The sequence below is a fragment of the Colletotrichum fioriniae genome (genome assembly GCF_027942845.1).
Source record: "Colletotrichum fioriniae strain IMI 355084 chromosome Unknown scaffold_6, whole genome shotgun sequence".
Taxonomy (NCBI): domain Eukaryota; kingdom Fungi; phylum Ascomycota; class Sordariomycetes; order Glomerellales; family Glomerellaceae; genus Colletotrichum; species Colletotrichum fioriniae.
Window position 1 is genome coordinate 2449592 of NW_027076842.1, and position 22813 is coordinate 2472404.

The 22813-nt window shown below is 53.6% G+C and overlaps 6 protein-coding genes across 6 annotated transcripts; 1 reads left to right on the forward strand and 5 right to left on the reverse strand.

Moving 5' to 3' along the window:
- Positions 1-340: 340 nt before the first annotated feature.
- Positions 341-2532, reverse strand: N0V96_006068 (uncharacterized protein; the record flags this gene model as incomplete). The annotated part of the gene is made up of 4 exons (XM_065757569.1): positions 341-1639; positions 1691-1998; positions 2276-2410; positions 2469-2532. The coding sequence occupies 4 exons, from the start codon at positions 2530-2532 to the stop codon at positions 341-343; spliced, it is 1806 nt and encodes a 601-aa protein (XP_065613912.1).
- Positions 2533-5199: 2667 nt separating this feature from the next.
- On the reverse strand, positions 5200-8936 carry CHS2_2 (Chitin synthase, class 2; the record flags this gene model as incomplete). The annotated part of the gene is made up of 2 exons (XM_053193944.2): positions 5200-6407; positions 6458-8936. 2 exons carry the CDS (start codon positions 8934-8936, stop codon positions 5200-5202), a joined length of 3687 nt encoding a protein of 1228 aa, XP_053048520.2.
- A 1418-nt stretch (positions 8937-10354) lies between these two features.
- N0V96_006070 (uncharacterized protein) lies at positions 10355-12189 on the reverse strand (the record flags this gene model as incomplete). Its single annotated transcript, XM_065757570.1, has 2 exons — positions 10355-11145; positions 11268-12189. The coding sequence occupies 2 exons, from the start codon at positions 12187-12189 to the stop codon at positions 10355-10357; spliced, it is 1713 nt and encodes a 570-aa protein (XP_065613913.1).
- A 638-nt stretch (positions 12190-12827) lies between these two features.
- On the forward strand, positions 12828-13360 carry UMP1 (20S proteasome maturation factor; the record flags this gene model as incomplete). Its single annotated transcript, XM_053193946.1, has 2 exons — positions 12828-12833; positions 12923-13360. The coding sequence occupies 2 exons, from the start codon at positions 12828-12830 to the stop codon at positions 13358-13360; spliced, it is 444 nt and encodes a 147-aa protein (XP_053048522.1).
- Positions 13361-14064: 704 nt separating this feature from the next.
- N0V96_006072 (uncharacterized protein) lies at positions 14065-14913 on the reverse strand (the record flags this gene model as incomplete). Its single annotated transcript, XM_065757571.1, has 3 exons — positions 14065-14201; positions 14273-14370; positions 14402-14913. The coding sequence occupies 3 exons, from the start codon at positions 14911-14913 to the stop codon at positions 14065-14067; spliced, it is 747 nt and encodes a 248-aa protein (XP_065613914.1).
- Positions 14914-19714: 4801 nt separating this feature from the next.
- On the reverse strand, positions 19715-22022 carry N0V96_006073 (uncharacterized protein; the record flags this gene model as incomplete). Its single annotated transcript, XM_053193948.2, has 4 exons — positions 19715-21182; positions 21233-21597; positions 21650-21725; positions 21781-22022. The coding sequence occupies 4 exons, from the start codon at positions 22020-22022 to the stop codon at positions 19715-19717; spliced, it is 2151 nt and encodes a 716-aa protein (XP_053048524.2).
- Between the last annotated feature and the right edge of the window lie 791 nt (positions 22023-22813).

Genomic DNA, 22813 nt, shown 5'->3' on the forward strand with positions numbered 1-22813 from the left:
GCAGTCTTGTGTCGAAAAGTATGCGCAAGGCAAGCGGAAGATAGTCATAATAATTACTACAGAGAGATGATCTCAGCAGAAAAGATCTGCCAATTCGCTATCACAAGTCCGGATCGATAGGTACGTGGCAGCCAACCTCAACGAAAAACTTCTTCAGATAGCATGAAACCAAGAGACACCATGAAAAATTCATGTTCAGGCTATGCTGAATTTTTTTGTACTCGATAGGCGCGTTACAGAATCCCCCATTCTCCGAAGCCACGTCCAAAAGCTCACAACTAATTTCACCAGACTGCAGTCTATGTTCACCATCAGCGTTCATCGTCAAGCCTCCACCTTCCTAGTAATTGCCGCCATTATAACCAGTATTGAAGGACTCAGGAATATCGTTGGTGATATTCTCGTAAGCAATGACCTCTTCCGAATACTTTGGAACCGCCGTCGGGTCATTGGGGTTGAAAGTGACCTCGTTCGATACAACGCAAACAAGGAGGTTGCTCAGGTCCCCCGGCGACTTCAGCTCTCCATTGGGAAGCGTAACCTTCCATCGAATGTTGTCGTTCAAGTACGCAACCACGTGCTCAGGTGCAAGGCTCTCGATCTGTCCAGCCAAGTACCGCTCGACAAGAGCGATGGTCAGAGGGATCTGGCCAGTGATTCTCTGATCTTCTTCGCGACCTTTCTTGCAGTTCTCGCACGAGCTGTGTTCGTCCTGACCGAAGGTGGCGAAAGATCCGACGTGAGCGTGGTCCTTCATGTACAGAAGAGGATGCGTGCTGGCCGAGGGATCACCGATGAAGATATTGACAATGTAATTGCCATCCAGCTCGTGTTTGTTGGCTCTGATGTTGACCAGCCATTCGAGATACTTGTTGCCGACTGCCAAATTGCGGAGGTCGCGACCGGCCGGGAGTTCAACGTCCTCGGTGCTAGAGACCCCCAAATGGGCCTTGGCACGGTCCTGAAGCGCACGCAAAGTACGAGCTTCTGTTGGCTGGGTTCGCAAGATGTTGGCGAAGGAGGCTCTTTTCTTGTAAAGACGATCGACTTCGTTGAGAACGTCCTTCCTAGTCTTAAACTTGCTCTGAGTCTCCGGATAGACGTAGCCGAGATCTTTGGTGTTTTCCACTCCGACTGATGTCCAGAAGACCTGGCTGCCATCCTCCTTCACCGCATGAGCAAACGGAGGCAATGAGGTGTCTTTGTCCTCCTTCACGTCTTTCGCCCGGAAAACGGTGTCTTCGGTCGGATACTGCGGTGTAACGTATTTCCCAGGATTGCAGGCCTGCCATATGGCGAAGATACGGTCAATGTTGGCGTGGTGCAGCCAGAAGATGGGGTCGAAAGCAGCGATCCTGACGTCACCCATGTAGCCTCCAATGTATACATGGACAGCATTGTGGGCATCTTCGATGCTACCCCAATTTTCGAATTGAGGATCCTTCTTATTGCCAAATGCCTTGTTATTTGACACGGCACCAAAGTCCGTATACGACTGAAGAAGGAAGATGATTCTCTCAGACACGTTCATACCCTTGGCGCCGACATCGCGGCTATTCAACTTCTCAATGAGAGCCTTCTTCTCTTCGGGGTCACTGAGACTACCGAAGGTTCTCGAGGTTTCAAGCTTTTTTCCTTTCTAGAGGATAGGAGTAAGTCAAAGTTCTATGAGAGCATCGATAAAAATTACCAGAATTATGTCAAAGTCGCCGCCGGGAAGTTCGGGTTTCTGCTTCTTCTGAGACCGGGAATACTCTCCGAACTTATATCGGGCCAGCGGGTTCATCTTGTAAGAAAATTCTTCGAGCTTTCCCTTCTGACTGTTGGGTCTCTCTGGAGTGTGTTCCGTTGCTGAGAGAGCTTCATCCGGATATAATGGAAGTTCAGGGTGCGCCCAATCCCAGTAAGGCAGTCGAAAGGTCTTGGCGGCCTTAATGTACTTCGTCTTCCCATCTTTCTCGAACTCAGATGCAATGTAATTGACATGCTTGTACAGCTCTCCCTAGAATGGCAAGTTTAGCATCAGTGCAATGGAATTAGCTTTAGCTATGTATAATCTTAACTCGAACAAAGCGAGATAGACACGATGCCGCGTGAGGAACAAGATGGAAGTGTGGGTGCAGTACCCACCAAACACATCTTTCAACTTGTCTTCGTTGAATTGCGAACCCACATTGTTCCAATCAGCATTCGGCCATTTCTGGGCTGGCAAACCGTGGATACCTTGAAGCTGGGCTTAGAGACCTAAAGTAGCGTAGAGAGGGGGGCATCTTACCAGCAATCTGGAAATACGAGAGCGGTTCTTTCTCGTCAACCTTTTGGAACCGCTCTAGTCCCAGGAGGAACAGGTTCCATTGGTCCGGGTGATTTTCGACCATGTCGCGCAGCTCCAACCGCATGGATGGTTCGCCTTGATATTATCAGCGTCAAAAAGCATGGTCTGAACATGTTACATGGAGAAGTCATACCTCCTTCGAAGCCATCGTGGATGCCTTTGATAATGACAGGGCCGTTGTTTCCGTCGGAAGACATGTTGAGAATCGGGGCAGTTGCGTAACTGACTTGGGTAGTTGTGCTGAGGCTTTGTGGTAAGATTGAGGTGACAAGATAATCGTAATGATCTGAGGGCGATGTTCGTGAGGATAGGTTGAAAGGGAAGCGGCCAGCTTTTATGTCATCTTTTGTGTCAACTTTGTGATTATTCCAAGCCCATCACTATCCGATAGAAGTCCTTTGGCATGAGTGGGATGCCGTTGATGCTCAGCATTCAGCACGCCTCGGCCGTTTCTGTCTCACATTCGCCATCTCGGGTAGGCCCGTCGCGTGCATGATCAGCCTCCAGCCAGCCACTTCACTCCAGCTGTGGCTCTCAATCACATCTCGACCCCAAAAATGACATGTGTGAGAGCATATCAGTTTGTCTAGACTGAGCGGTGTGTTCAAGATGCATCAAGACATTCGGGGGTCCAGCCCGAGGCGAGGAAAGGCGGGGGAGATGCCGGAGAGGGAGGGGGCTTGTTGAAGCTCTCAAATGCTCGCTTCTTCCGTGCGAGCATCTTCATTCTAGACTATGGAATATCGTGAAAGATCTAGTAATTAAGAGCCATGAATAGGAACAAAAAGTTAGACTATTCTTGGATGGAATGGGCTAATGGTGACAAACCATTCTAGGAAGCATCATTGCAAGTAGCAATGGGTGAGAATAGTGACCTAGATCTATACAGTGCATACTGAGTCTTCAAATTCTCATAATTCATCACAGTCACTGATGAGAGATTCAGCTCCAAGCTAGTCTCTTGGTCTCAGCCTCACACACGAACGCTTGAGACACATTCCCATCTTCGTGAAGCACAGCATTTGCCAAGCGGTACTTCGTATCTGGTCTATGGCCTTTGGTCCAGACCATGACCTAATGCGTGTTCATTGATGCGGCCGCAGGTTTGTCGTGATATGTGATGTGTGATCGGCAGCAAGCCTGAAGGAGCCACCGCTGATTCGTCCCATTTGAAGGCACACGCAACTTAAATCAAGATCACTTTGAGGCGGTGAACAGCAGGGTACTTGCATTATACGACTCTGCAAGGCTTCGGAAGTTTTCTGTTAGGGCAGTTAAAGTAAGTAAGACTCCTACGTACCCATGATGGTACAAGTAAATAGACCTGACTCTGAGCGGCAAGCTGTATACGGGAACTAGTTAGACATCACATGCCGAACCGTGACGGTGATAGGTATATGGTATGCAGAGATTGCCATCATGTGTTTGACTCCCAATGAAACTGATACTCGGCACAGAGACGACTATCGAAAGGTCTGGGGGCTAGGCCATGCAAGTATTTCGATCCTTGGCGGCGATGCTGTAGTTCCCCACCCCTTAATCGACGGTGCCATCTCTCGACTTCAGCCAAGACTGAGAATTGTCTGCGTCCATCATCCTCGACGTTGACGATGTCATCAACCTAAACATCAAGATGCCTCCATACATAATCAGCCGGAGAAAAAAATTGGTTGATGTTATGAAAGTGGTCAGCTTTGCAAGCTCAGATGGTAATCACAATTATGGGATGATTCACAAAGTGCACAACCTATGCATATATGGGGTACCTAGCTACGAGGCTTTGCCAAGAGATTGTCCGAAGATCTGGTCATAATATAGCATACACAAAGTAAGGATATATCAGACATATCAAGCACGGTTGACTCGACCCGGCGCAAGATGTCGACGAAGGTGCCGCCTTCTCCGGGGAATCTTCTCACTACTGGGCGAGTCCGTCCAGCGACCAGATGGTCCTGGAGGAGCGTCTCGCCAGCCCCGAGCGCGTCGGGTAGACCAAGACGAAGTTGACGGATGTAAGCGACCTTAAAGACCTGCAGCGTGAGAATCGCCTCATCGAGCCGAGATCGATTGCAGACGGTGAGATAATGGTGTTGGTATCGACTCTGGATGTGAGCAGGCCAGCGGAATGTTGCATCGACGATCTATGTTAGTGAAAGTCGAGCTCTAAAATCGGCATGAGGTCTGGAACCCTGAATAAGCTGGTCATTTAGGGGCAAACCCCCATTCAACCGGCACTCACTTATGAAAAGGAAACAAACGGAAGCAGTTCTATGTCATGAAAAGAAGAAACAACGTGCATCTCAGGCCGACGTCGCCTTCGAGACATCATTCCCATCATTCTTTTGTGTTCGTGCTAATTCTCATCTATCTACACATGACTCTTTCAATCTTTCCTTTCCCATTTCTTCATGCTCATGTCGCTCACGGACATATCCTGCATCAACATCCTCTCCATTGCTTCATGTTCCCCAATCCCCAAACGTTGGGATCCAATACGTACACGACATGCCACTCTTCATTCATTACAACAAAAGCAGACGTTTCCCAATGCCATCAGCTCTCATCACGTCTCGTCTCGTCTCGTCTCATCAAGACGCATCAAAAAACACAAAAACCCATGTGATATCTCTGAAGAACAACAAACAATAATCGATTCCCAAACTTACCTCCTTGCAACTTTTTCGCAATAGGAGATGAAGGAACGACGACCCAAAAACGCCTAAAAAAAGCTGCAAGTCAACCCCATCGTCTCGTGGCGGTTGTCAAGAAATAGCGGAAGGAAGCCAACGCTGTGTCTATGTAGCAAAAGCAATAGTGCAAGAAGCAAGCGCCGACAGTCGGCACCAATGGTGATAGGATGTGGATCAACGCTTGAACACACTGCTGAGCTTGCTTCCGCCGACGCTGCTTCCCACACTACTCGACACGCTGCTCATCTTCTCGCTGACCTTTTCGCCGAATCCGCCCATCCACTTGGGCACCTTGAGACTCATGCGCACCTGGCCATCAACAATCATACTGACGACATTGAGGACGGCAAACGTCGTCGAGCCGATGGCGCGGAAGAGAGCCAGAATCGCCACGGACCAGAGAATGAAGGCAAGGTAGTAGTTTTCACCAATGCCGCGTTCGCTATACGCCTCAGACACGGCCATGGCGAGAATGGCGTTGCAGATAAGCCACGAGAGCACCATGTAGGTACGTACGCTCTTATAGTAGTCCTCTTGCAGCTGCGCCTCAGAGATGGCTGAAGGAGGCACCTCAACACGGTCGCGGAGGTTGCGGAGCGCCTCGTCGTAGCCAGAGTCGATATCAAGCTGCTCAGATGGCATCTCGAGCTCGACACTGTTGCCCTTTCCGATAGCGCCACCCAGATCGGTCTTCATGACGTTGTCTCCCTTGGTACCCCAGGTGACGTCGTGCGTGTTGCAGAAGGCGTATACTTGCAGAGTGCAAATGTACGCTGGTAGAAGCATGAAGTACTGAGCCGCGCTAGTGAACAAGTGCCAGGGATCAAGGTACAGGAAGGACATGACAAAGTACAAGCCGATAGTCGAGAGAATCGAGACAATGAAGTTGGTGAAGACGTTTTCACCCATGTGGATCTCAGGGTTGTCCTTTTCCTTCAGCTGGCGGATGACGATGTAGAAGGTGGCGAACGTCGTGTATATCATGATGATACAATACACGACGATACTGAAGAGGTATAGTTTCTTTGCTCCCTGCGGTCGATTACCTAGCGATAGGATGAACTGGGCGCAGATGAGCAAGACACATGTGTATCGTAGGACCGTAAAGATGTATTGACCAATGTTGTGACCGAAGGGATCTACCAGAGGATCGCCGAGACCGCCTGCGACGAAGTAGAAGGTCAAGTAGAAGTTTGCTAGAGAGAAGTAGGTGAAGATGAGCTGCAGGAACTGGTAGATGAACTCGATGTGAAGGAGAATCTTGCGAGTGATGGTATGATCGGTGTACCAAATCTGCTTGAAATGAACGAGTGAGTACACAGCAGCAAAGAAGGCACCGTTCAGCCAACGACGTCTCTGCGAGATGAACTCAGGAACAGTATCTATGGGGGTTGTGAGTAATTATTAGCTTTGGCAGGGTTAGATCTCTTACCTGGCACATCGGTTTCACCGTGACATCCCTTCACATACTTCAAGACCCAGCTCTCGCCGCGCTTGGCGACAAGCTCCCAGCAGAGGATACGATCCTCGGCGAGGTACATGTTTGCGGTGAACACGTCTGCATGCTGACCGTGCAGTGTCTCTCCCTTGAAGTACTGACTGAGAGGACCGTGGCCCGTCTCGTCATTCTGCAGAGCGTGGTATCGGTAGGCACTAAGCGCACCGGGCAAAACGGTAATGTAGCCAAAGATGGACTCAAGAGGCTTGTCGAGAATGTTGGACATCTTGTACTCAAAGTTCTGAGACGCGACAAGGGGGTTTAGAAGGTTAACTCCGAACTTGCCCTTCATGGCCTTGATCTCTCCACAAGCACCGGCAACGTTGGAGTCGTTGTCAAAAGCCTTCCAGAGGTGGTACAGAGATGTACCGCCGGGTCTGGTACCAACATCAAGCAAGATGCAAACGTTGGGGTTGAGGGCCTTGCCGAAAGCGTTGAAAAACCAACGATGTGAGTTGAGCTTCCTCTGGTTTTTCTCCTTCAGACAGAAGATCAACTGGCAAGGCACGATACCCTTTTCGGCACCCTTGAACTTGAGATCGGAGTCGAGCGAGACTTGTGTTGTGTACTCGTAGACGTGGGCCTGCACTGCCTTCTGGTTGACGTAGTTCTTGGCGATGCCGTGCTGGTAGACACCCATTGCGGCCAACGCGTCGAGCGTGCGAGGATGAATTTTTTCTCTGCCGTCTGACACAATACAGACTACAATCTTCTGCCATCCATTGTCGCCCCACGTGCGCGATTTTGAACGGGCGCAGAAGTGGGAGATGTTCTTCATGACAGCGTACATGGTTCTCGTGAAGCCGAACTCATCCTCGTTATACATGGTGACACAGATGAACAGTTCCGTCTCGCGAGCAGTCTTGCCAATTGACTGGCGAAGCTTGTATCCGCGTTCGACAAAGTCATCTGGGTCGCAGGTGACGGCCGTGTATCTCATGTGAGTGAATTCGACTTCGTCGCGACGAGGCAAGAAACTGTAAAGAATCGTGGGAATCTTGCACTCCAAGACCAGCTCTCCGTTGATAAGCTGGACCTCCTTTCTTGACATCTGCGGTGCGCGGACACCTCGGCGCTCTTGCATTCCGTCCGGAGCCGGGCCGTAATGTTCTACCTTCTCATTGATGTCGGTGTCTGCATCTTCCTCGCTCAGTGTAACCTGGTCGTGAGACATGTACGATTCTCTCATCGGCTGGCTCTCACTGATGTCGGTCTCGGGTCCAAATACGTCGTCGTTATCGTGGAGAGGGATCGAAACGGTGGCGTCGTCGGCAAAAGCGGCAGAGTTGCGGTTCGCACCAGTCGAGAATAGCGGCGCAGGCGGAAGGGGGCGTCGGGGGCTTCCGCCATATCTGGAAGATGGAGTTCCCGGTCTGGGGCTGCCATTGAGGTCTGATGGCTCGTAAATGCCAGAGGCAGGAGGCCTTGTGAAGTCTGATGAGAGGCGGGAAGGGCTGTATGTCCTCGTTGGTGAATGACGTCCTGACTGGTACTCGTATGGGTAGTCGTCTTGATACTCTTGCTCGTAGGTGCGCTCGTACTCGCGAGCGTAGTCGCGGCCTTGGAAGGGGACGTAAGTCGAATCGGGCGGCGGCATGCTGGGGGGGTCTCGAATGGACGCGGAGCGGTCGGAGAGAATGGACGACGCATAGGATCGTCTGCTGGATCGGGGTCTGTTGTTCTCTTCAGGTGAGCTTGTGCTGGTACTATTCGTAGAATCATCTGACAGTGGAGGAACAGGACAACTGGAAGACTGGTGCAGCTCGCTTTTCCGCAGCGAAGGGCCCTCTGGTATAGTGGGGAGACTGTCCCGAAGTTGCGACTCCCTGGTGGAGCTGGGCCTAGTCTTCTTCTGCAACTTTACAGTAGAAGACCTCACCGGTATGCGAGAGGTGCGTTGAGAGTCTGCAAAGTCGACAACGCTCACGCCACTTGAGCGCGACATGTAGACGGGTGCTGGGGACAAGGGTGACGTTGGGTGTCCCTCCTCCTGCTGCCTCAATGCGTCGAGGTGGACCGGCGTAGAGATCACCGGGTCTGCAGCGTCCGATTTCTTCCTGCGCAGAGATAGAGGGCGCGGGAAGAGGCCGGGCGCCGACTCGAGTGTCTTGTGAACCTGCCGAATGCGGGGAATGGAGGAAGCGGAAACAGGAGTAGTAGCAGTAGTAGAAGAAGCATAATGAAATTGTCGCGATGCGCCCTTGGCGCCGTTGACTGGTGTCGAAGTCGATGTCGACTGCTGGGGCGCAGTGGGTATTACGTACGGTGCTCTGTCCATGATGGGCTCCTCGACTGAAGTCAGTAGTCGAATGGCGGCGGGATTGTTGGAGCGTCCCGTGGGAGTGTCGTCGTCGCGGTCGTCGTAGGGTGGGAGGCTGTAGTCGGGCGGTCGCGAGGGGGTATTTGGGTCCATGATGAGATGTTGTTTGCGCCGCCGGTTACCGGGACGAAACGGTTATAGGAATGCTGGACTAGATTGTTGTTCGAGGGCCGGGTCTCGTATGGGTGTTCTTTGTTTGCAACGGGCCGGCGCCAGGATGGGATTGTGTGGGCGAGAGATTGACGTAGCTCAGGTTGGCCTCGTGGCGTCGGTTCGGGTCCTAGTGAGTGTCTCGATGATTGGAATGAGGGTCCAGGACGTAGTGTGAGTGTGTAAGTGTCGAAACTCGACAAAGAGTAGCGCCGTTGGAAATTCTCAATGGGAATTCCAGACGGCAAGGTTGGTGATGATAGTGGTGGTGGTGGTTATGCTAGAGACTAGCTTTTTGGCAAAGTGGGATCTCGAGAGATAATAATGGAAGGGAGCAATGTGCGAGAGAGCAACAGCAGCAGCAGCAGCCAGGGAGGTAAAGCATCTGGGCAAAGCTGCGGGAAGGAGGGTCAAGTGTTGGGGAGGCTGGGGGGCTCAGAAAAAACGTGGATGGGCAATCACTCTGCGCCTGTAACCTGCGCCATTCTCTTTCTCACCTCACAGGCAGTGTCTCTTTTGCTCCCAGCGCATCCGCGAGTGTGTCGAGGGGCAACAGGGCGGATCGGGGACTTTGATCGCGTTGACGGGGCAACGGGCCACGAGTACAGGGGATTCGTGTGGTGTCCCGGCTGCGAAAAGCGGGTCGGTGAGGCACAGCACAGGGGGGCTGAGCCTGTTCGTGGGACCTCTTAGCGGTTAGCGGCTTCTTAGCGCCCCCGGGGACCCGCAGACCGTTCCTGAGCCCGTCGCCCAAAACGGATTGATTACCTCACCTTAGCTAAGGTAACAAAGTACGTGGGTCGTCACTCACCTGCACATGCACCTCATCACTCCGCCAAATCTGTCAACTCTTGCACCCATGACCACAACACGATCTTTGCGCCAGATGGTAAAGGTAATGTAGCAAGGTAGCTTTGACAGGCCCACGGTGGAGGAGGGCTTGGATGATTTGCTTTTGGTATTCAACGTCTATCTTTACCACATGCGGCTCTGCCTACGGATACACTTTGGTACCCAGCGTCTGAGATATCTATCCCGCATGGATGATATGCAGCTCACCTCTGGGGTAAACAATCACCTACCTTACCTACTTCTATATCCACCAAAAGTCTATTCGCTTCTCTTGCCCTCCTCCTCTCAGTGCTATTGTCCTTTTGCGCTCACTTGGCCTTGCCATTGTGGAACCGATTTATCAGACACCCCAGAGAGCCCTCCACCGCTTCTCATCCGTCCTCAAAGGCCCATCAAACCGCCCAAACCGCGCCGGCAATCCCTCGTTGGCCTCGGGCAAACAAATCCACTCACGCACGCAATCCGGAACCTCCTCCTTGATGTGACTAATACAGATCAACGCTTGCCTCTCACTCAACCCCCCTCACCCGCACCCGGCCCGCCTTGGCCACCTCGCTATCCACGATCCTCTCCCCGCTGTACGCCTTCTCTTCTCCTTTAGCAAGGAAGAGCATACACTTGTCCCTGACAGCGTCATCCATGCCGCTGAAGGCCTCGTCAAGAACCACCACGTCGGGGTTCTTGATCACCGCGCGAAGCAGCAGCGCAATCCGCTGGGCGCTAAAGGAGAGGCCACCAAAGAGGTAATTATCTGACCAGCAGAGGTCACCCTGACCCTCGCCCGTGACAGAAAAAGACGCTGCCTTTTGATATCCCGGGTTCAGCTCCGGTGCGAACCACTCCAACGTCGCCTCAACCTTCCCCCGTGCCTCGTCGTCCAAAACAGGAATGCCCTTGAACGTATCCGCCCACGCATTCTCCAACACCTGTCGAACAGTCAGGCCGCGGGGCATGTGTTGGTGCACCTCGGGACTCGAGTGTCCAATCCGTGACTGTATATCCCAAAACGTGACAGGTCGCTGCCCAGACCCGGGCTCGGGCAGTCTGCTCCGACCAAATAGCTTGATGGGGAGCGAGTACGTCTGTGGGTGATCGGAGCACAAGAGAGACACGACGGTCGTCTTGCCCGACCCGTTCGGGCCGAACACGCCCCATCGCTCCCCTCGCCGGACGGTCCAGATCAGCCCGTCCTTGGGCCCGGACGGCGTGTCCTGAGACCAATTACCCAGCGCAATCTTGTTCCCGTACCGTACCTGACACCCGTCCATCTCGATCAACGGTTCACCCACAGGCGTCTCCCCTTTAGCAGCAGATGACGACAACGCGTCAGCAGAAGAAGAAGCAGACTCAACAGCATGCAAATCCTTCTCCCCGCCGACAAAAGCCCATCCCCCTCCACCCCCTTCGCCGTCAACACCTTACCCATCTCCACGAGCGAATGCACAGGCAACCTCTCATCCTCCTTCAACCCACCCTTCCACACGCCCCTCACATACGTCCTCAAGCCCTCCAGCACCTCCTCCTTGGGCCCCATCGACCCAACCTGACAATCCCCGCGCAGATACACCAGATGCGTAATCCACTCCGGCAACGGATCCTGCGGCCGGGCACTCAACACCAACCTCGGGCTCGCCCGCTCCGCGATCCCCTCCAACACGGGACTCAGCCCCGCCACCGTCGGGGGATCAAGCCCCATAAACGGCTCATCCAGCAGCAGCACCTCGGGCGTCGCCAACAGCGCCCTCGCGATGCGCGCGCGCCTACCCTGGCCGTTACTCAGGAACGCGACGGGTAGATCCAGTAGCGGCTCGAGGCGCAGGTCCTTCACGACCCTCTCCACGAGCTCCGGCGGCATCAGGTTCTCTTCCCCCGGTAATGTGTCGAGCGGATTCAGCTCCGTGTTGCCGACGAGGTAATCCCGCAGCGAGAAATCCGTATTCTCCCTCCTCGACTCGTACCGCGCGGCGAGGTACGCGCTCGTGGTATGCCCGCCACCTAACCCGCCATCGCCGTCGAAACCGACATATTGAATCGCCCTATTTGCGCTCCGCAGGCGCGGCGGGACGGCCTCAGTGGAGAGATACGGGTAGGTTCGCGCCGTGGGCGGGATGGCGAGGTGCTGGCCCCGGAAGACCTGCAGCAGGGTCGTCTTGCCTGACAACGAGGGGCCGACGATGCACCAATGGTTCTTGTTCTTCTCGGCGGCGGTAGAGGAGGACAGCTCGAGGTTCAGGTCTGTGAAGAGAGGCGGGTTCGGGTGCGTGGTGTGCGTGTTGGGGTGGCGCCGGTAAAAGGAGCCGTTGGCGATCCTCAGGATCGGGGGAGAACGGTTCGGTATCCGCATCGTGATTGTATGTATGTATGTGTGTGTGTGTGTGAGTGTGTGAGTGTGCCTGCTTCAATGGGAGAAAATAAGCGAATAACTGCTTGAACGAATATTCTCAACGCCAATTGACCATCATTCCCATTGGTATCTCGGCGTTGAAGGATAATCGTGGGACGAAATTTACATTGTGACTTTTCCTTCTCCTCCCAAAAAGAAAATCCGGGGCAGCTTTCCCCGGACTTTTTGCTAATGTACGTAAAACCAGCTGGCTGCTGCGATCTCGGTGTTGAAGCTCGGCCGTCATCGCCCCACCTGTAATGTGGTTCCATGTCCGGGGAGCGGAAAGAAAAGACCGACAGGGATCAGGTAAGCTAGTGTAAAGGTTGAGGTTTGTGGTAGGTGGTGCTGCCGCGCCTGCATTTCAGCCTGGAAGTCACGTGCAGGTTTTCTTGCTGAGGTAATGGCGGGACCGACTCGCACGACTGGGTAGCAGCAAGCCAGCAGCCCATACGCCGGAGAGCTCCAGGCACATCAACGTAGCGCAAGCTCCCATAATCGTCACCCAGTCGTCCAGCTCCATCTCAATCAACACGATCGCCCAAACAATACCTCTCCTTCCAACAACCACAGTCCACACCACCATAACAACAATCAAGATGTCGGTATGTCATCCTCCACCAAGCCAATCATCTCCCCCTAACCCAATCCGCCTCACATCCCCAGAAGCGCTAACATCATCTCCCCCCTCCAGATGCGAATCGTCCCCGCCGCAAACCAACCCACAACCTTCGCCGCAGGCGCCAACGCCCCCTCGGCACCAGGCGTCCACGACACCCTCCGCGCCGGCGTAGGCCAGTCCGCCTACGACGCCAAAGAAAACGTCGCCGCCTCCGCTCACCCGCTCGAGTCCCGCCTCAAGAACTGGGAGGCTACCCAGGAGGGCATGCGCATGGAGACGCTCCGCCGCACCTTTGGCCTCGCGGAGCCCATCCGCCGCCAGATGGAGCTCAAGATTACGCAAAACGGCGAGTGGCGGCCCCTCGCCCTCGGCGGGCAAAAGGCCTCCGTCCACGAGGAGATCCTCCGCGGCAAGGACTCTAGCGTCACGTGGGAGGACGTCTACTCTGGCGAGGAGAGCGTGGGCATCGTTGGTATGCACGACGAGATGGAGAGGAAGCTCAAGATTTGAGAGAGCAGGAATTATGAGGGTTTGAAATGACCGAGCGCGGACCTGGGCTCCTGGATCCGAGGGATGCGGCATAAGGACCAGGATTGGAATTGTATTACTACGATATGCGTCATGACTTTTGGACGGCGCGGCATAAGAGATGTCAAGGCCATAGAAGGGGTTCACCGAAGCGTCCAGGTTCAACGGAAAGATGGAACAGAATGCGTTCTACTATCCTATGGACAACACCCATAGACGGGGCGTGGAGAAGAATCAACCAGAACAAATACACAAAGCTATGATACGCCGCTGTACTCCGAATGTCCCCTTATTGTCTTCGCTCTTTGTAATACGCTCGATGGATGTCGGGGTGGCCTCCAAAGAGACACACAAGACATGACAAAAATAAATAAAAGACCCAAAGCAACACCGTTACCGAAGGCCTCACCAGGCCAGCTAGCCCATCCATGCCGGGCACTTCTGGAATTGCATGCATTGTCGAAACCATGACCCCGGCTAGGCCCCTGCCTCTTTGTATCGTGTACCGTATCATGCAGAGCACTCAAGCCAGATTGACCCGACGAGGTCTTTTCTCGCCTGCTCTTCTTTGATGCATGTCATTTTCCCCAGTAGAAAGGAATGGCTGTTATTCGGCGGGGAAGATGTGTAAAAGGAAAGGAGTGATGATCGCAGAAGGAAAAGGCCCAGATCTTGGGACCGCTCGATCATAAGATGACACAGCATCCGCCGCCACCTTCTCGGTTGCGGCCGCCGCCAGAGGTTGACTTATTGCCTCCCTTAGGTTCTTCTTCCTCAACAATATCGGCTGGCCGGACGGTCATGTGTACAACGTTGGCCGCCTCTGCACTGAAGTGGTATTCTGGAAGAATGTTAGGACTATCGAGGAAATCTTGGGTGTCAGGGAGAACCTACGTTTCAGTTGGTCCTTATCGTCCAGCAGCTTTCCGAAATGAATTAAACGTATACTGCTGGGGCTCGCAGGCTTGGCATCCCATTCTTCACGCCACTCCCTGAGGATGAGTTCCTTCAAGGTATAAACACTGATAGTGAAGGGGGTCCTTCTTTCCGGCCTCGGTCAATCCAGGAACATTGACGTTTCTCTTTGTCAAGTACTTTTCGTCCAATTTGTAAGGGTGTCTTGCACCAGTGGTGAGCAACAGGGTGATGTTACAAACTGGGCCATCCGCTGGAGAGTTGGTGACGGGCTGGACGTCATCGACAGAGGGACCGATGGCCATGGAGTCATCCTGGGTCTTTGCCACTGGCGACGAAACCGAGTCCTTCTCCTTTCCTTTGGTTGACGGCTCGATTGAATCGTCGGCATCGCCTACGGCGGAATTGCTGGCTTCAGGCTGTGTTGACGCCGCAGCGCCGGGTGTCTTGTTTGATGAAGTAGTCGTCGGCCTCGTTGTGTCTGCGGCGGCGACGTCGGCTTCCGTCGACGAGGATTGAGGGAGGGTCTTCATTGGGATGGTATCCTTTGGCGCCGCCGAAGAATCCTTGGGTGGTTGGCCGACGGTCGTGTTGGCGTCGGCAGGTTTGGTGTCGGCCATTGCGGATCACAGGCAAGAGCAACGGCAGCGTCGAGCCTCGGGGAGCGCGGGCTCGTGGTAATTGTGATTGGAGCCGAATCGGATACAGTGGCTCAATGCATGCGGCAGTCTGCGAAAAAGTTGAGGATATTTCGACGAGTGGGATCTCAGTGTTTCGCGGAAGAGAGTCGGGTGGTGGATGAATTGCAGTCGTCGGGTGAGACGTTCAGACGCAGAGGCACAGCGACGCAGAGACGCCAGTCGGGATGGTACCAGTTGGCGTGGGTAGCGAGGCCGGGTGTTGTGGCAGTTGCCAGGATTTGGGGGATCGTTCAGGATGTTTGACGGGAACGCTGAAGGCGGAAGCGGATGGTAAAGGCGGGTGATCAGTGCATTCAAAGCCTGGGCGTCGACCAGTCCGAGTTCAAGTCCAACCAGAGAGGTGGGAAAAAGGAAGGATAAAATGGAGACCCGGGGCCGAGAGTTGGAGAAGGGTAGAGAGGACCTGACGGGAATGTCGAATGGAGAGATGGCTTGGCGGAACTTGGAAGGCGTGGCTTCTGGGCCGTGGGCGGTGGGCCGTGGGCGTGGGCGTGGGCGTGGTCTCTCTTTTCCACCTGCACGCACTCCAGTCTCCAGTCTCCGAGTGCTGGGCTCGGCTGGGCAGGCTGGGGAACGTTGCTTTGCTGAGGCCGGGTGAGTGGACTGGCTGACTGACTACACCACCACACTACCTAGTGTAGTAATCTGGACTAGGCAAGGTTGGTAGGTTGAGTGGACGGGCTGGGCTGGATGGCTCGGCAATGATTCCGTTCCAACTTCCAAGTTGTGCTGGAGGCGAAAGAGTCGCGGAGTGTGTGCCGGGCCAGGTACGTGTACGAACAAATACTCTGTATCGTACCTAGTTAGGTAGGGGATGTTATGTGAGTTCGCCGCTGATAGATGAGTGTATTCGTTCGTGAGTATCCGTAAGGTACGGTTTACCTAAGGTAGGTACGTCGGTGGGGGAGAGCGGTGCTTCGCTGCCGAAGCGGCGTTTGGTCGTCTCCTGCCTCGATAGTTACTCTCACGCTCTTCCAGGTAGGAAGTACCTCTGGAAACAGTACCCATGGTAAGGTAGTCAAGGTAGGCACGTACATAGAGAGGATCAGACAGGGTGATACTGTAACGATGTACCCGGCAATCACGTCGTCTCCCGTCGAATTTCCGAGCGGTCGGTATTTGTCGAGTCGTGCAGGCTGTTTCGTCTATCAGGCCCTCCTTGACAAAGCTGCTACGGCGGAGGCAACGGCGATGGCGATAGACGCGGCGGCGGCGGCGGATACCGGCAGCAAAGGGCAAAGCCGATCAAGGGTCGAGGATGTTGTGGAGGGTGAGTACGGGAGTAAGTGCGTGAAAGAGTTGGCGGGTGTCACAAGCTTTCTCTCCTTTTTTTTTTTTTTTTCTCTCTCGGTCATCAAGTTTCAGTTGCTATCCCGGGTGTAATTCTTGATATCTAATGTCGCCCCTCGGCCGTGGGATGACTGCTCAGATGCCAGAGAGTAGAAACGGGTTCGAAGTATCTTATCTCAAATCGAGACGTTGGCCAGATTTACAAGCGCCAGGAATGATGAATTTGTCGGTTGATGAGCGCGGAACAAACGGCGTGGTTGCTGTAGTTTCCCTTGATCTTCCTCAATTAAGGTGTTCTTTCAGCGTCTCTGCTTCTCGTTGCAACGTTGGCGGATGACTAAATTTCCTTGACAGTTATACTTACCGCGATGTACACTCCTTCCAGTGGAAAACAATGCGAGTAGGTACCTTGAATTGTCGGAAGGCGTACCTCACTATCCAAGATAAAGGGGCAATTGCCGGTTTGCAAGTACCTGAAGTAAGGCAAGTGTGAATGAGGCACACCTACAGCTGAAGAAGGAGTAACCGTGAAGCTTGAAGGGGAAAGAACGAGTCTCTCCAGGTCTTCCTTCCTTCCTGTCTTGTTTCCCAACCTAGAATGCCTCAAGATCCTCAACTCCAGTGTCTTCCTATTTCTTCCTCCCCGTGCATCCCGCACTATTGTGCCATTCACTCCCATCTGATCGCATGCTACTCACAATCAAACAATCCGAGTGCGCACCAATTAATAATACATCGATACAGACAGATACCTCCCATTCCAAGTATTTTCACGCCTGCTGGACTTGGTCGAGGCTAGCGCATTCGCTAACTCGACCGCGGCGTCCACGGGTGCCCTCGCCCGCCGTCACCGCTTCAGAAGACAGCACGCTATTATCTCGCAATGTGACACATTCCCAACCGCACGCACCGTTCGCATTCCTTCCGTCTCCAGATCTGGGCGTCTTGCGGGGGAAACGGGAACGGGAGCGAGGGAATGGAAAGGATCAAATGGCACACACGCCGTAACGAGAGAGCGCACGCAGACGCGACGCCGCCTGTCAAATCTGCAACAGCCAGTGCCATTGCCACTAATCGAGACCAACCACCTAGTTACCTACAACACTTCTGCAATTCGTCTGCCGTCAGCCGCATCATCAGTCGGTCGAGGCTGTGTCGCTTCCGATACGTACCCACCCATGGACTATTACCTGCCCACGCACCACGCTACCTTCATCAGCCAGTTCGGTCCCCCTTCTTCGCAGGGACAGGCCAGTCTGCGGCCCCCGCCACGGCGCCCCGTCTCTGGCCATCCGAAATCCCCTCATTTTCCTCAACTCAAGCGCGAGAAAGAAAAGATAGACGTGCAATGTTTCAGCGGTACCCCATACGCGTGTGGGAAACAGATCCGCCTGGAGCACGGCACCCCGGCTGGATTGGATACGACCTTGCAGCATTACAAGACGTACGGTCGGCTTCGTCACCGCATTGTGTTTTTCGCACTCTCAGCCTCTCAGGGACCTTCAGATTAGTGTGTGAGGTTGTTATGTTGATGTTTCTGAAGATGGGATAAGACTGTCAGGAACCCGAAACTCTCCTCAGGCTTATTTCGCCCGTCGCCCCATAGCCTTATTTGACACCAATGCAACACGCAGGCACGGAGGTCACCAATGTAGTGCACGCACATACTCAAAACCCAAAGAGTGTACAGGAGAAGCATTCGAAGGCTAGCGACGCAGAGCACGAGCTTTCCATGCTTTGGCCTGTCGTCTTTCAAGTTGGTGCTCTGCAACGTCCAGACGAAGTGCGAGATTCTCGTTACAGATCTGCTGGGGCGAGAGTCAACTATGCCAGGTTCACATGTTCACTGGGTGGGACACAGGCCATGGGCAGACCTGATGGCAGCAAAGCGGGTAGAAGAGTAATTGTTAACTCATAGGCTGCCGCATTCAGACACCCCAAGCTTTTCTGACCAGATCGTAGGTATTGTCGTCGGGTGCCCAGATCCATCGACGGCTCCAGCGGAAAGGATGCCCGGGGTTCCCAACCAATCCCTTTGAGGATAGGGGACTGTCGACGATGGCCAGCCATGGGCTACCGAGAGTAGCCCGAGTCTCCTTCTCCTTTGGGACACGGTTGAACTTGTTTAACACCATTGTCCAGATCCTTCATCGGGGGAACCGGGAACGGTGCAGTGCCTTAGTACACGAGTTACTATTGAAGTGGGTGTTTCTCATTCTGGCTTCTGGTCCCAACATCTCGGAAAACGGAAGAATGCGAAGAAGACAACGAAGAGAGAGAGCAATATCTGAACTCCACCGATGGTGAGCGATACCACCTTCGATCCGGGATCCACGATCTCTGTCCGGGCAGAAATCGCGGAGTGACGGAAGAAACAATGAAGACCCCACTCACTTGCGCCGGTCCGCCCAGAAGCTGGACACCAAGATCTTGCCCCAATAGACCGGCATTGCGCCCAAGTGACCTGCCCAAGTTGACAACCTCATCGTCGCAAACCAGAGCACAAGCTGATACCGACGTACCGACCGTGCCGACTTTGCCTTACCTAAGGTACTCACGGGAATCAACACCATGGCACCATCCCAAAGCCGGAGCCGGACTTGGTGTGCTTCGCCACGCTCCGTGGAGCCTGATTATTAACTGCTCTCCTTTCATATTTACGAAAGGATCTACAACTTGCCTACATTTCCGTAGTTCGGTCCAGTAGCTTATCCCATCGGCCCCTTGTGCCCGTCCATCCCTCATAGATCCAAGGCTCCGACCGACCCCCTTAGACTTCCCGTCGAGGCCCGCCGCTAAGCAAGCAAACATCTGTCGTGCGCCCGCATTGCACGACTTGGTCTCGTCTTTGTCTGAACTCTCTAGTGGCTTTGTAAGATCAAATCTCATCACATCTCAAGCCTGTCAGTTCTGACATCTACTTGCGCATGCATCGAAGAAGTTGTTAGATAGGAGAGAGGGCGGGAGAATGATTTATTTGTTCTGCAGTTTTGAATGCCATGTGTTGACCGTCCTCATTCCAAAAGTTGAAGAAACGGCAACCTTATTTATTTCACAGAAATACGCCAACATGCTAGTATACGCTATCAAAGTGTAATTGCGTACATAGATATTGCAAAAGGTCGGCCATTCTACGCAATCATGTGCATAAAATAAAATAAAAAGGCAACCAAAAAAGGAAATCTATGAATTCGTAGGTGGGTAAGTAGGTCAAGCAGACAAGCAGGCTGGAAGTTGATCTTCTCTTCCAGGGCACGCAGGTCAATATAGCTAACGGTTTTCTCGAATTTGCTAATTGTCAACTTTTGCCTCGCACTGCCATTACTAAAATACCGAGGATATCCTTTCGTTTCGTAGCCTACAGTCAAACAAAAATCCTCCTCCGCCTCCAACACACATCCCGCTCAGCTTTGCCGTCGCATATGTATTCTCACAGCACCAACAAGTCGCCATTGCTCCCCTGCGCCGGCTGCACCACCTGCTGCGGCGCGTGCTGATTCACCACATACCCTGTCTCGTAACCCCCCGTCTCACCAAATACGTCTCCCTGATCGATCCTCATGGCCGCCATCTGCTGCGGTCCGATACTGTTAAAGTACGCGTCCGCGTCGTTGACCGCCTGCGCCATTTCCCCGTTGGCCGCCGCCGGGTCGTTGGCGATGTGCTGGCCGTGCATGTTGTAGTCCTGCGCCTGTCCGCCCATGCCGAGCATGCTCAAGCTCTTTTGGTTCTCAATGGACGTAGGGAGCAGGTGCTTCTGCAGCGCGGGGGAGTCCGTCAGCTTCTTGGGCCGCGCCGAGCGGAAGACGGTCTGCACCGGCTTCAGGTACACCGTAGCGAGCGTGCCGACGTTGAGACACATCTCTTCGAGAGTGGCTGGGTCGAGGCGCTCGGATTCGGCCGTGATGGGCGGCTTCTCGCCCATGACGATCTGCTTGGCTGCCGCCATGTCTGTCGACAAGAGTCGCCAGTACATGTAGGCTCTGTCGCGAAGATCCGGGTTATCTGTCTCTTCCGTCGCCCACTTGAGGACGCGAGGCACCAGCTCTTGACCCTTGGTTGGTCTCTGAATAAAGAGCTTGACGGTCGCCGTGAGCAGTGCCAGCTGCACCTCTACCGGCTCCTCTGCGAACGAGTACAAAAAGTCTTCCAACAGTGCCTCGCTGTTCTCTATTCTGTCCGCGTACTGTCCAATGACCCAGACCATGGCAGCCTTTGCTTCTGGCTCGTCGAGAGAGTCGAGATGCTCGCAGAGGGTGCCGATGATGGACTCGTACTGGTTCGGATACTTGCGGAAGATGTTCCGAATAACAACCGTAGCCTCCTGTACAATATACGTGATCTTGGTCGCAACCAGTTCGAGTAGCAGGTTGATACACTGCCGCGCTGCCGGTTCGATCTTGATAGCCAGCTTGCCGATCGCTCGCACAGCCTTGCGCACAAAGTGAACGTCGATTTCGGTCGCGTACTCTCTAAGTTCGGTAAGGACCTCGTCGATGTTGTTTTCGTTGGCGAGCATGAAGATGAGCTCGAGCTTCGTGACCTTTACGTAGATGGGGTCGTTGTACTTGCAGAAGAAGACGCGGATGTCGTTGCGCAAGACCTCGGGTCGACGCTGCAAGATCAATAGAGCGTTTCGCAGAGCGAGATACTGTACTTCTGGCCCCTTGGCAAGGAGCGTCACCAGGGGAGGCGATAGCTTTTTGCACAGGATTGCGATCTGCCTCTGGTCCGAGATATAGTTCATGAGGTACAGAACGACGCGGATGCAGGTGAGCACGACCGCTGAGTTTGAATGTGAAAGGCGCGGCGATATACGCTCTGCAAGAAGCAAAGCTTCGCCTGACTCCTGGGGCACATATGACATGAGTGCCTCGAGGATATATGTTTGACCCCATCTACCATGATTGTCAGCAACGGCATTTGCAGAGCAACAGATAGTACCTACTCTGAGCAGTCAGGAAGGATAGCCACCATCTTGGAGGCATTGCTGTAGTCGATTGTGAGCTTGATAGCGTCACTACGCTCCCAAATGTCCATCAACGATGCTAGCGCACTGGCTACTACGGTAGGGTTGTCGTCTCTGAGAAGCGTGTTGAGCCTGTCGATCAGATCTGACCCTTCGATCATGCGCCTATCGTGGTCGTAGAGCTTTGCAACGCAGAAGGCGGCCGTCTTCCTCACGTATGGATCCGCGTCTTTCAACATGTGCTTGACCAAAGGCACAGTCGCCTCAACAAATTCTCGAACGTGTATGTAAGACATCGTTCGCAGGGCCAATGCTCTGACTAGCGGGTTGTGATCTTCCATATCCTTGGGTGACATTAATCAACTGGCGTCTCAGGGGTCAAGGTGCCGTGCTCACCTGCTCTAGCACAGGAATAGCCTGGACGGCGATTTCTGGTCTCATTCTTGCGTAGTTGACCAGGAACAAGAAGCACCTAGATGGGTCGTCAACATATGAACGTCCCGGGAGGAGCTATCGGGAAGCAGTACATCTTCTTGATCTCGAGACTCTGGATATGCATGCAGCCGATGATGTCGGGGAACAGCGCGACCATATCATTGTTGCTCATGGTCATGTTGGCGACAATCTTCTTCAGCGCAATCTTCTTGCTCGCATAATTCTTGTCCTTCTTGCCGCCGCTGTTGAGTTCCAGCCGCAATTCTGCGACTTTACCCTTGGAGGTTATTAGTTTATTGACATAAGTCGGCGGGGGCACGTAGGCCATAAACATGGCGGGCGACACATAGGAGGACAGCATCCAACTTAAGAAATGCGAGGTGAGGTGAGATGAGGTGAAGACAATTGCGCCGACAACATATGATGAGAGGGGAAGCTGAGCCTCGATGCCACAAGGCACAGCAAGGCTGGTATTGGGGACGGCGGGCGAAACAGTGTGTAGGGATAGCTCCCAGATAACAAGCTCAATCTGTCTTAGACAAATATCGGAGGATTTTGGTACACAATTCGCAAAGGATACTGTCCAACGGCAAGACATGTAGGTATGCGCAAGGTGATTGAGAGAGACAAGAACCAGATCTTACCCTGGCAAACAACTTGGAGTCTCCTCCACCCTGTGCGCTCGACATGATGACGGCTTTCTCCTGGTATTAGACACAGCGGTCGGTGTGGTGGCGCGTAGTGCGATTCTCAGGCAGGATCCCTCCGAACGGGTGTCCCGACAAGCTCTCTGCCGGTTCTCGATCGCGTCGTGGTGGGCGATAACACCCTAGGACCCCTCACGCCCAGCTGCGCGATGTATGTCGACTTCGGCTTCCCTGCTCTAGGGCCAAGCCACTCGATCGAAACGGGGTCGCAAAAATTGGCGGGAAGACGCAGTGCTTCCTTGACTTGTCTTGGATGGTGGGAGGGTTGCAGAGGCAGAAGGTATGTCACATGCGTCGGTGGTGCCAGGGGGGTTGCGGCCAATCGAAGAGGCTACTACTCGATCAGCGTGTCGTCGAGCTGAAATGCCGGACAACCTTCTGTTTGTCTCTACGCCAGCTGCTGTGGCCGTTGACTATC